The following is a 12,805-nucleotide window of genomic DNA, read 5'->3' as shown; positions in this document are numbered from 1 at the left end:
TGAGCTGTGAAGTGCCTGGACAGCTGCCTCTCCTGGGAGGCCTCCAGAGGAAATGAGATGCTTAGAAATGAATTCCGTAGGATGCACTCAGCCTGGAACTTCCTCCTTCAGTTTTTTGGTTTGTTTCAAATCCATGTTTTTGTTGCTATATCAACACCTCCAAATTAAAACTTGAAGAGGCAACAATCTGGGAGTCAATTCATTCCAGCTGTTAGTGGGCACACAATTGCAATTGCCTGAAGGCAAATTCTGCAAGATCTTCACAGGGTTCAAGACAATGAAATGGGAAGAGTGGATGAGAAAAGACCAAGAGATCTGACTGGCTCTGAGGCAGTGCCCCACAATCTCCTTAATCGGGTACAGAAATGCTCTTTCAGTACATATGTCTCAGAAACAGCTATGATATATTGACCTTTTGGAAAAAGAACTGCTGAAGAGATACATGGGAAAAGACAATAATCTTTCAGGTACAGTCATCAACACCTGAAGAATTTCAAAAGGAGTTTTGTTATGAGAAATGGCCAATATCAAGGCCAGACTTTTATTAAGATGGTTGTGTACATTTAAGTCTGACACAAGTATTGCTAAAATCTGGCACTAGCCCCATTCTGCAAGACCACTTTGCCAGCCTGATACCCCACTTCTGCTGACTTTGTCCAGGAAGTGTCACAGGTGAGCCCATATGATGTGCCCTTTAGTCTTTACTCTCTAATCATCCAGAGTGTGGATTTGCTCAGGATGTATTGCAGCTGCTTTCTAGTCCCCCATGTGTCTTTCCTCCCTGTGCATACAGATTATGGGTTGAGCAAAGAACCTTGCTCCAACACTAGAAGCTGTAAAGATGTGCTTCCAGATCAAGGAGCTGAAATCACTCCCAGACCCTGCCATTTAGACATCGTCATTGTGCCATTGTCATTATTGTCACTCCCACTTTTTTCTTGTGTGTGCGTGTTTCATTCATTCTAAATTGATATTGCAGCTTCTGGAAGAACAAATGTGTGTGCTTTTCTAGTTTGTTTCTGCTGTCGGCCAGAGGTGTGATCATGTACAGATAACAGATTAAGCTCTCTGCCTGAATTCTTGGCTCCTAGACTACTTAGATATATGCCAGAGCTTGTGCTGGGACCAGAGACGCTAATTCTCGCACTCTGGAGAGCAGTGATCAGCTCCATAGTGAAACACTAAGGGATCTCCAAGCAAGAACAAGCAGTGATATAAATCAGGCAGATCCTGGCCTGTCTAAAAGCAGAAGAGTTGTCACTGGCATCTGAAATTCAAAGATATGCTGTTCAGTTCTGTGTGGTACAGAGCATCTGGGAACTTTTCTAAAAGAGGAATTAGTTCCCTGAAATTTATTGCACTGCCGTTATGAACAATTAAATAGCCATGTAAATGATTCCCTAAATGAGAGAACTAACCACTACTCCAGGGCTTGATTTTTATTCAGTAGAAAGCTACACACTGGGTTTCTTAGGAGGTACCTCTTTTCACACTGCTTCTCTTGGGCACGTATTTCAGTATGATTTGCAATTCTTCCAGGCCTGTGTTTTTCATAGAAAGTATAAATATTAGGTTTAGTTACATCTTTTTTTATTTTTTCCTCTTTCATGAAGTTTGAAGTACCCGTGTTTCATCTACGAATAAACTCAATTTTCTCTGAGATGTCAAGGGAAAGAGAACATAAAGATAAGATTTATTTTCACATGCTTTAAAAAGCTGCAGCCCTCAATTATTTCATATACCCTGACTCAGTACAGATTTCAAGAAGCACCTTTTGGAACTCTATTACGTATTTTAAGAATCTGACTTAAGTTCTGCACACTGAACCCAATCTGCCCCTATTTTTGTAACAGGTATATGAATTAGTAGTTTCCTGACCTAATCTGACTGCTGGAAGATGCACAAATAATAAATCACAGATAACGCTGATTTTTCATCATAACAAAGAGCTAAAAAGTACACTTCTGGCAGAGCTACTAGTACATTATTCCTGTTAAAATTTACAGAGGTATATAATAGCCAACATCATCTGTTAACACTGAAATTCAAACAAAGCAGCTTAAAATACTGTCATTACAAGAAAATAAATTTAAGCTGTTCACACTTTTATAAATGTTTGGTGTGCACTACAAACGTGTCCAGTCTTTCATCATCACACATGATTAAGGAATGGAAAGAAGTACACTGTATGGAAAAGGGCATGAGGGAAAGGAATAGAGAAGGACTGGCCCATCCATGTATACCCACAGTGATGAAGCAACAGGCCAGATACACCCTTTTTTTCCTCCTCCCCTATTCTTGCTCAACCCTAACTGCAACCAATACATGAGTCATCCTTAGAAATCACATTTTTCTTGCTTTGAGGGTGGCCTGTGAATGAAGCCATGAAATATAAAGGATGTCACATCCCACAGACAGACAATAGTATACAGATCACACATGGTATGCACATGTTAGAGGGTACACATAAACTATCTGCCCAGCAATTACAGTCCATGGGATCTGTACAAGAAGTCTGGGTTGACTACATCTAGGATGCTCTGTAATAATCCAAGTTTTGGGGTAGGTAGCGAGACACAGAAGTAAATATTCTGCTAACCCATCAACCTGTGCATTCTGCTCTTTTCACTTAATATTGCTGGAGACATTTTAAGGGAACAGATTACAAAAGGCTGCCAAAATTCCAGTGAAAATCAACAGAGATTTGACACTCAGCTTTTGTGCAATGTCCTGTGAAATCTTAATGAGTGCTTTTAAACTCATTATAACACACAGTTCTCTCAAAAAGTGAAATATATGACAAATCTTAAATCCAAAGTGTTTTTCTGAAGTTAGCAATTTTCAAGTGACAAAAAAACGAAGCCCATTTTTTTCTACACTTAGAAATCACACTTTAGAGAAGCAACTGCATTTCTTTCACGCCACTGAAAAACTGTTTTCATTTTGTTTTGGTTTACAGTGCCGTATCACGCTGTTCTGCAGTCAGGAAAGCACAAAAATTTACTTCAACGCTGCTGCTCTCCCACCGTTACTTCCAGGATGAAGGATAATGTCTTTGAGATGTGCTGTGTATGACCTCTAGCTCTGTACATAATGTACAATTAGAAATAACCAGTAGCTGTAGTTAGCCCAAGAGAAGTTAGAAGAAGAAATACCCTACAAATCTGAAGACCACATTTTCTGTTAGTATAAACAAAGTCTTTTTACTTAATACACACATACAATGTGGACTGGTGTTTTTTTCCATGTTTCTTCTACTCCATACTTCTGTTATATATGAGAACTCTTGTTCAAAACTTTTCTTTGGAATTTCAAATAAAATTTCAGATTTAATGAATGCCTCTGCAACCCCAGGTTACATGCCTTCTCACTTATTTATAAAACTGAACAGTCACAGATGCTATGGGAAAATTACTACTCTATCAGGTAACTGTATTAACTGAGAGGGAACGAGAAGATCACCACTAAAACTGATGAGCAGTGGAAAGCTTTATAAAATACAAATACCAAGGCAGAAGACTTCCAGACACCTCTCCACAAATAACTGGGAGATCACAGATTGCAACCTATATTTCCAAATCTCAATCTAATCTGCTGACTAGACCATACTTCCATCTGGTATCTGAAATAATTTGTCACAAAATTCTTACCTGCAAAAACTCTCTGACATTTGAGCCCAAGACACGTAGAATTGTATCATAACCAGATTCTTGGCAAAACACAAAAAACATCTTCCCAAACATTTGAAGAATTTCCCCGGCATTTAGATCTAGTTAAAACAGGAAAATGCGATTAAGTCCAAACACTGTATTTCATGTGCTTTGCTTACCCCTTCAGTTTCATATTCATAAACCAGAAAGACAGTACCTGAACTCTACCCAGATCCAGTACGTCAAGAATATGAGAAAAACAAGATTCAGGGTCCACATGGCACATAATAAGTATTAAATACAGGAATTTCATTAGGATTTACCAATTACCATTATGACTTTGCTGCATTGTGCATTTTATGCATTTACAGCATTTTAGATTTTGATTCAGTTTAGTAACCACTACTTGAAAATAAAGGAACTCAGTTGTTAGTAGGGATCACTACTACCAACTGCTTGCAACACTGACCATGTTCTGTGGATGAGGTATATTGCTACAGTTCAAGGTGTTCCTATGACTTGGCATACTTTGGAATAAAACTCACTTTAAGGAATAAAGGGAATAAAAATATCTTAAATAGAATAAGTAAACTCCTTTCTTCTGAGATTTAAAAAAAAATATCTCTTTGACCACTACCCTGTTTTCATTTGCTCTGTGCTAAATCAACTGCTCTCTGCTACATTGTTTTTTTTGGTTTTGGTTTTTTTTTCGGGGGTGTATCTTTTTTTCTGTGAGGAAATTCTGACAAATGGGCAAAGAAGATATCCTTATTACTTACTAAGGACCTTGCTTGCAGCTGCAACCAGATCGTAGGTTTTGGAATCATCATAAATGATTCTGACCAGAAACTGTCCTTCTTCATCCAGCTGTGCCTCCTTCCTAAAAAGAAAATAGCATAAAATCTTTTTGGCTGACGGAGAAGCATCATATCGATAAAACAATTGTATATTGTTTGGTACTAGCCCTTCAAATAAATAAGCTTGTAGGTTCTACCTTTAAGAAGTTACTCGAGATAGAAAATGACAAATAAATCTGTTCCATATCTCAAAGTCATTAAGGTACAACACAAATATTTCAGACCATGCATGTTCTGAAACAATAATTAGCTGTGGGAAAATAAATATGATTTTTCAGTACAGAGGCTGACAACAACAACAGAATTTGCATTTTAAAGCAGGGGACTATCCAGTAATCCAGACCAAGATGGGCTCTTCAAACACTTTTTAAACAAGTGTCTTCTTTCCTTCCAATTTTGATTCTACTTTATTTACAAAAGCCATGGGATGTTTTTAACACCATTTGCACATACCTTCAAAGAGGAATCTAAAATGAAGATGTAGGTACCTGATCAAATACTTTTTGCACATTCCCAGTAGACAGGGGAAAAAAAAAAAAGCATGCTGGGATTTTGTAAGAGCTTGTTCTTGCATTGCACGGTACTTTCAGGCGTGAAAGCACAATAAAAATATACATTTCTTCACTAAAGGAAACAATTCTCAACCACAGGTTTACAACAAGCGCCATGCATATATCACATGCACTCTTACTACTGTTGCTAAGTAAAAAAATGAAATGACTCCTTTGTTTTTCAGGATCATTTCTTATTCCTTTCAGTTTGAACATTGAGTCAGCAGCTTGTCCAAAAGGCAGCACAACTCTGTAAGCTTTTTTTTCTTTTTGCCTGAGGTAAGCAAGTTGCTATCCCTAGGAAATGAACTGTTGTGCCTTCCAAGCCTTGCATCTGACAGAAGTGAATTATTAGGGAGGGTCCACATGTGCCTTCATCCCTGTTTTACCCCCACAGCCCTAACAGAGGAACCAGGCCTCTGGTGCTGCAGTGGTGGCTGAGTCCCAGCTCTCAGGAGAAGGACAACGACACCTTCATGGGCAGGCAGACTCCAGGACATGGCTGTCCTAAGTCCACACACAGTGCATGACAATGGATATAGCCCCAACTCTTGCAGGTCATACTCTGTATTTGCTCCTCATCCCATCACATTCTCTCCTTCAGCAGAGAAATGTGAGGTGCAGGGGGGCACACTGTGGTGTGTGATGAAGCCACGCTGTTTGTTAAAGCCCTCATCTGACAAAGGAGCACAGCCTCCTTTCTCAGTAAATTTTTTGTAATGGTTGTTCACCTTTTGTGGTCCACCTACAATGACTCTCTGTAGAGACAATGCTCTTTGCAGAATAATGACAAAAGAGGAGACATTTGTAGGTACTCATGCTCTTATTTATGCACTTAGAATGTATTTTGGCTGAGTAACACTAATATGATCATTGCATTAATAGTAGCTTTTCAGGTGGAGGGTAACAGCAACCTCGTTAAAAAGAAGATACCTTTTCATCTAAAGAAGCTTTATGCTGCAGAACACTTCAGAAAGACAAAAGAAAGGCAAAGAGGTAAGAGAGCCTAGAAGAGAATGACCGAATCATACCTCCTTATGTCACACCAAAAAACCAAATAGTACAAGAAGCTATAATTCAGAAAAAGCCTCAGAAATAGAAAAAATATCAAAAAGGCAGAGTTTTTATAAAAAAAAAAAAAAAATAAGCACATGTCATGCAAATCAAGACATTCATCAACTCAGGACCGGAATAATTATTTTTCTAAAATACAAATCAAAGAGATTAATGAGTAAAAAGCATATTTACTAGTATCAGAAATGCTCCTTGATATAACGCTCAAACATACAGTTTAAAAGCCAACATTTCTAACTGCTCTAGATTTCTAACAGTCTTCAGAGAAATCACAAACCTATTAAAAAGTACATTCTAAATCTACTATGTAAAATTCTACAACCATTTTTATATCAAAATCTTTGTCTGTAATCATACCACGGTCAACCATCAAACAAAACAAAAGTCTCCGACTGAAACTCAGTTTCTAATTTTCTAGAGCAGGCATAACTTATTTTACAAATAAAATACAAAATAATAATGCCTGCACAACCATTCAAGCATTTACAGCTGTAGAGAGTTATCCAGCCATACAAACAGAAGCACCTTTTGTGTTACTCTAAGAAGAGAGAGGTCTGAGAATTAAATACCCTTGTTAATCTTAAAACTGCTAGATGGCAAATGATACTGCTGATAAGGCCTGAATCCAATCTCATACAGTAGTATTCTATTTACCTAAATGAAATTCCTTGTCAGTTAATTCTCCAGTTAGTAATCATCAGTCTCTAACAATCTGTTCACTTGTCAATGGAAGCCTAGGATTCACTGTTTCCTTTTCATTTTCCTTTAATCTTGCTTATCATATTCTTACTGCTGACCAAAAATTATACTACATTGTTTTTATATCTAAAACATATATCTACTTTTTTTTTTAACAAATTCATGAAGTCTTGTAACTGCTACTTAAAATACATTATTATACTCACTCTATGAACGGGCATGAACTAAAAACGAGCTAAACAATTTTCCTAAATACAGCAAGGTGAGACTACATATTTCTACATAAAAGGAACATCATTCTCTAATCAATGGGATGAAAAACATTAATAAACATAATGGGGCTGTTTATTTTCATACTTCAAAGTGTTTTCACACTCCACAATAGTACTTCTGGTCCTCTTCCCAAGCCATTCTCTGAAAACTTTAGATCAGCTTGCAGGATATCAAAGTCTTACTGATTCTTGAAAACAGCTTCCATGACACATATTCCTTCTTTTCCTAAGCATGAGGACAGCTGGAGTTATTAGTAGAAAATACCTTCTTAAAGCGTATGAGAACAGCCAGGGACAAGAAGGCAGAGTTTACATATCCTAAGAACTGAACCAAAATTAACATGAGAAGAAAACCATCTTGATTCTTTGATTCTCATAACAGGAGATGTAACTAGAAATCAGATACAGTTTGGAGAGAAGTTTGCAAAGGGTGAACAAACTTTCCCACATCTTTGATACATAGTGTGCTTTCTTTTAGTCTCTCTGATCTCAGCCAAACCACAAAGGATAACACACACATCTGGAAAAGCAATGAACATCCTCGAAAATTATGCATACTTGACCAATCCAGTAGACACAGTTTTGTGTGTGAGAATTTTCTCTCTTAAAAATTGACCCAGTTTTATGACGCTGGTATCTCCTTCAAAACTTCTTACATTTCTTTCCAATTACATTGAATGGAATTTTTCCTGTTTCCTTCTCTGTGCCAAGCCATGCTTCCTTTTTTTCTTGTCTTTAGTTTACTTTCTCAGAGCTTTTCTTCAATGCCTGCAGTTTTTCAGAGCCACCACTTTTTTAAATAATCAGTGGTTATTTCAATGCCTATTCCATTATTTTAGCTATTTTGTTTTTCTTGTTTTCCCTAGGTCCTTCAGATCACTCAGCAGCCATCTTCTCTGCAGCCTTAATGCTGTATTTCCCACTAAAACAACTTTATTGATAAAGTTAAACAAAAAATAGTTCAATCAGCAATGTTTGCATTCCTTGGATATAATCTTCTGCAGTGAAACTCGCTGCTCTAAGGCTCCACTATCCCCAGGATTAGGAGCCTTATTAGGCATTCCTGCAGTACAGGAAAAGGACGCAGTGCTTGTACTGCAGGCTAATACTCCAAAACAACAACAAAAATATCCTGCTTTTTAGTTATTATTTTAAAAAGACAGAGAAAAATATATTTTTTAAAAAATGTAATCCAACAAAAGCCAATTCACTTTGTGATTTTTTTTCTGGAAAAATTTGTCAGATTAAATATTTCCTCCTGCAGGGGATTATGCTCCTCACTCACAATCATGTGGTCAAAAATCTCTTGCTTGTCCTACAAAGACGGCAAATCCCATGCCAGTGTCTGATCTAAATCTGTGTCAAAAGATAAACTGCCTTTTTTAAGCCTGTACTTAAAATTATTAATTTTTTTCTTCCTTTCCAGGACAATTCCTTCTCCGTACCTCTAAACCCTCCTGTGCTGCTACATCCCAATCACTTAGCTAGATGCTGAGCTGAAATGTAATTAAGTTATTTTCCTGGGTTATTTTTGCACTGGATGGACTTCCCTGTCTGCTTCATCACCTGGTCACAGAAGATGGTGTGCATACAGAACAACATGTAGCCAGACAGAGTGGCTGAGGACAGAACACGAGATTCACTGAAGTCAACCGAAGCCTTTGCCCTGCCTCCATTGACCTAGGTCTGTGGTTTCTGAGGACTTTCTGCCTCCCTATGTAATATGAACGGCAGTGAGAACTTCTGAAAGTTTTTCTCTCTGAAGTATCTGATTAGCTTTAAAACTGCATGTGATGGGGAAATGCTGCTGTAAGCTTATCCAAAATGGTCAATGCAGTGTGAAAACACTCCTGTCTTTACAGAGGTGCTTGCTCTTCAGCAAGTCCACAAAACTGGTACCTGATGTATCAAAGCTTGCCTGTATTTACACTAAGGAACTGGTTCTACAACAAGGGTGATATGAAGAAACATATGATAGTGTTGTGAAAAGTGTTATAACCAATATTAAAAGTGAGCATGCTTTGTCAGGTTTCCAGAGCTGCTGTGGTTGGCTGTCCATCAACAGCATCCCTCCAGTGGGAGACAGATGTTTTTATCTCCATAATCTTATGAGTACCACATATGAAAACAAACCTGCCTGTGTGGAACAACAAGGTACGGCTACAGACCTGAGTATGTGAGCTTTAAAAGACCAGAAGACTGCAACTGTTCTCACCTGAATGCTTCCCTCTCCTGGCTGACAGATGGTTCATGAGCTGTGATTACAACTGCAATACTATACAGAATCCTTAGGTGCAGAGAATTTATATTTGGCTGAACATATTTCAGAAAAACTTCATAATCCGTAGTTTTATGAAAAACTGTGGCATTTCCCCTTAAATGTTTTGCTGGAATTCCAGTTTTTGACCAGACAGAATTATGGGAATAGATTAGCATTGCTCTAATGTTTTTTGCAGTCCACAGTGTTTGATCACAAAGGCATTAACAGCAACAACATGTTGGTGGCTTTCTTAAAGGCTTGACTGGAAATGAGCCAAAAGCAACAAGCTCTGGCACATTCCCAAGCCCTGGTTAATTCTTTAGTGAAGTAGCAGCACTACAGTAGCAAACTTTTAACTTCTATATGGCCTTTCTTTCAAAGTAAATTCTAACTCAAATAGAACAGAATTTACAATTAATGTCTCATTTACATTTCTAGAGACAAAAGAAGGGTGTGCTTTTCTTCTAAAAAATCCATTATTTTAACACTCTTGCCCAAACTAACTCCTGTTATCAGCAGATGGGATGTGATATTTCATGGTTCAAAACTTACATCCTATGTTAGGCCTGTCCTAACTGCTATGGGCTGGCAGCCCTTTTTATTTACTTTAGACTAATTCTGAATGATTGCACAGAGCTGTTCGAATGTGGGAAACAAAGATTCCCGCCCAGACTTTTCTAAAATGCCCTTTGTTTTATTCCAGAATGTTTATATTATCCAGGTTAATGTGAGGAAGTTTACTTGGGGGAAGAAAAAAACCTTAACCATTGCACCATGGAAAATAACACAGATATAGAGAGGCATTTTTCATGTACAAGTTTGACCTCGAAATCAATGGAAAAATTCCTACTGAGTAGGTCAAAGCAGGATCAAGTCTTAAAGCAGCCTTTCCTCCATCAGTCATGCTAACACCTCCCAAACTGCTGTTGGTCTAACAGCACAGAATAGTGTAACAGGTGATACTACATGAGTGCAATGGGCCCTTTGAAAATCTTTCCTACTGTGAAACCAGTTTAGTATTTGAAAACACACTACTAATGTTTAAAGGTAATGTTAATAATGCTGATTTTTAAACCGCAGATTGCACACATTTTTATTTCACACAGAAGTATCTTCTCTATTTTAATGTAGTAAGGATATTCTTTGTCATCTTTAGAGATTTTACAGACAACGCAGTTGAACAAGATGCCAATCCAGGCTGGTCTTACTTATGCAGTCCATTGTGTACAAAGTGTTTTTTAATGTAGTTTTGTAGTTGGACTGTAGCACTCAAAGGGAATCTGAATAAACCATAATCAAGATGAACATTGCTGCTGTCAGAACTTTTTTATTCCTGTGAAGTAACACTCACCATCATGTCTCTGTAGTCAGTCATAAGCTGGAATTAAAGAATTGTACAGAAAGAGAACCCTTCCTGTTAGAGAGCTTTGCATTCACCAAACACTGAGAAAATGTAAAGGACACAAACAGAAAAAAAAAAAAAAAAAAAAAAAAAGATGGTACAAGACTGCATGGAACAATTACTTTTTATCCTGAAGATGCGCAGGCTTCTCTGCGATGTAACAGCACTATTATTTAGAATCTGTTGGTGTCAATTTAACAGATCATCTCTGCCCCAAAAGAACACTGTATCTCTTCCTATGAAAACTCCAGTCCAAAGTGCATGCCCTGGGTGTGTCACCCTGAACACACCACAACACCAGCTAGTTCCAAGACCACCTTTATGACTTCTTCCATGATAGGTATTGTTTCTGTTGGGACTTCTGCCACCATTGTGCTTAACTATTCTTGGTGTACCAAGGATGGAAAAAGTGCTCATTAAATTCAACAGACCAGTCAAAACAATCCTAATGACAAAATAACACTACTGCACTTACTTAGAAACCCAGCATGGTTCTGATCTCACCGACAGGAGCATGTCAAGTTTAATTACATTCCAAGAATAACACTATTAAATAGAATTACACGTGTCAGAAGTGAAGATGGTTATCAGTGAAATCAGAATCATCATCTTTGCATCTCTTTTACATTAAAATAGCAAACTCACTGCTAATTCTATTATTTCCACAGATGGTTTGTGTTTTCAAAATGGTTCTCATCTTTTTTCATGTATTTCATGAAGATGCTTTGTCAAAAATTATCAAAAATATTGAACCACTCTTCTCACTCCTCCCAAAAGGAAAAAAAGAAAATCGACATGTACATGTTGTGGATGGTCCAGAGATATTTTAAAACACCCAGCTGGGAAAAACATAAATTATATTAAGTTACAAGATTAAATAAAAATGGGAATCTGTCCAGGAAAATTATGTTCTGGGTAAAGTAAATAGGTGTATTTATAGACTCCAGAGTTCTGAGTTATTTCCCAGTTTTACATGCTGGATATGAAAGTGTTTAATGTAGGTTTTCAAAACAAGATAATCCTAAAAGATACAGTTAACAAGTGTAGAAGCTTTTTGCTACTATTCCAAAAACTGAAAATATAAAGCTAGTATTGTTTCCTTTTAAAAGGAATGGTATTTACAACATACTCTTTTAAGCATTTCATTTATATGAGTGAGTGATACATTTATAAAACCTACTATCCTGACAGGTCTAAAGGCACTTCCCAATTCTGGGAGAACCGTAAAGTACCTGAGAGATGCTACAAGAACACTCACCACGCTCTACAACATGCCAATGTTTCCTTTTAGCCAAGTCTTTCTCAGATGAATTACAGAATTTGGCATCCACACTGAACTCTTGACCTCCAAGCAGGTCCTTCCCCTGTGAGGAACTGAAGGAGCAGGAAGTGTAGTGTCCTGACCCTATGAATCTTGTGAGTATTAATTGCCAGACCCACGAAGAATCATCTATTCAGCATCAGTTTTAAGAAAACTTATACTGCTTAGAACTTCAGAATAGCATGAAATACGGACCTAGAAACATAAATAAGAACAAATGTTCCTACTTAATGCCACTTTCTTGATAAATGCTCATTAATGTTAAGAGGTATATGGATTAAAAAAATTAATCTTGAATTGTCCTTTCACTATTTGTTTTCCAAAGTCTCTTTTTGACATCTGTTTATAAGATACCTTTATTGCTATGAGACTGATTGACCATAACACTCCATCCCCAGCAATGTGTAAACCCACATGCTACTAAGGAGCAGTGAAAAATTAATTTTCATGTTTTTTCCACAGAGCGCTGCAATTCATTATAACTGAATCCTAAATGAGCTAAAATAAGTATGGGCTTCCGGTCTAAAACTCTAGTGAAGAGTCTATTTTTCCATCAGTGTTCATGGTGAGCTGGTAATTAACTCAGTGTGTTTGCAAAGTTTTTGAGCATGAAAGAATCAGTAACTTCAGGCAAACTGTAAAGCAAGTAGTCTTTATAATAAATGAGTTGTGGGCTGGGAAAGGCAAATACCGAGCAAGCTCAACAGCAGGTCAACAAA

General features: G+C 37.4%; 1 protein-coding gene across 1 annotated transcript in view; it reads right to left on the bottom strand.

The window, feature by feature from the left end:
* The window catches only part of GUCY1B1 (guanylate cyclase 1 soluble subunit beta 1), a 42,352-nt gene that overhangs the window by 20,033 nt on the left and 9,514 nt on the right, over nt 1-12,805 (bottom strand). The window contains exons 3-4 of the mRNA XM_065693332.1: nt 4,430-4,530; nt 3,651-3,769 (exon numbers count right to left, since the gene is read on the bottom strand). Of these exons, the coding sequence (XP_065549404.1) occupies nt 3,651-3,769; nt 4,430-4,530 (220 nt within the window). The remainder of the gene's footprint in view (nt 1-3,650; nt 3,770-4,429; nt 4,531-12,805) is intronic.

Source organism: Lathamus discolor, chromosome 1 (genome assembly GCF_037157495.1).
Source record: "Lathamus discolor isolate bLatDis1 chromosome 1, bLatDis1.hap1, whole genome shotgun sequence".
NCBI classification, from domain to species: domain Eukaryota; kingdom Metazoa; phylum Chordata; class Aves; order Psittaciformes; family Psittacidae; genus Lathamus; species Lathamus discolor.
Note: the sequence above shows the minus strand (reverse complement) of the source record. Positions and strands in the feature narration are given on the sequence as shown.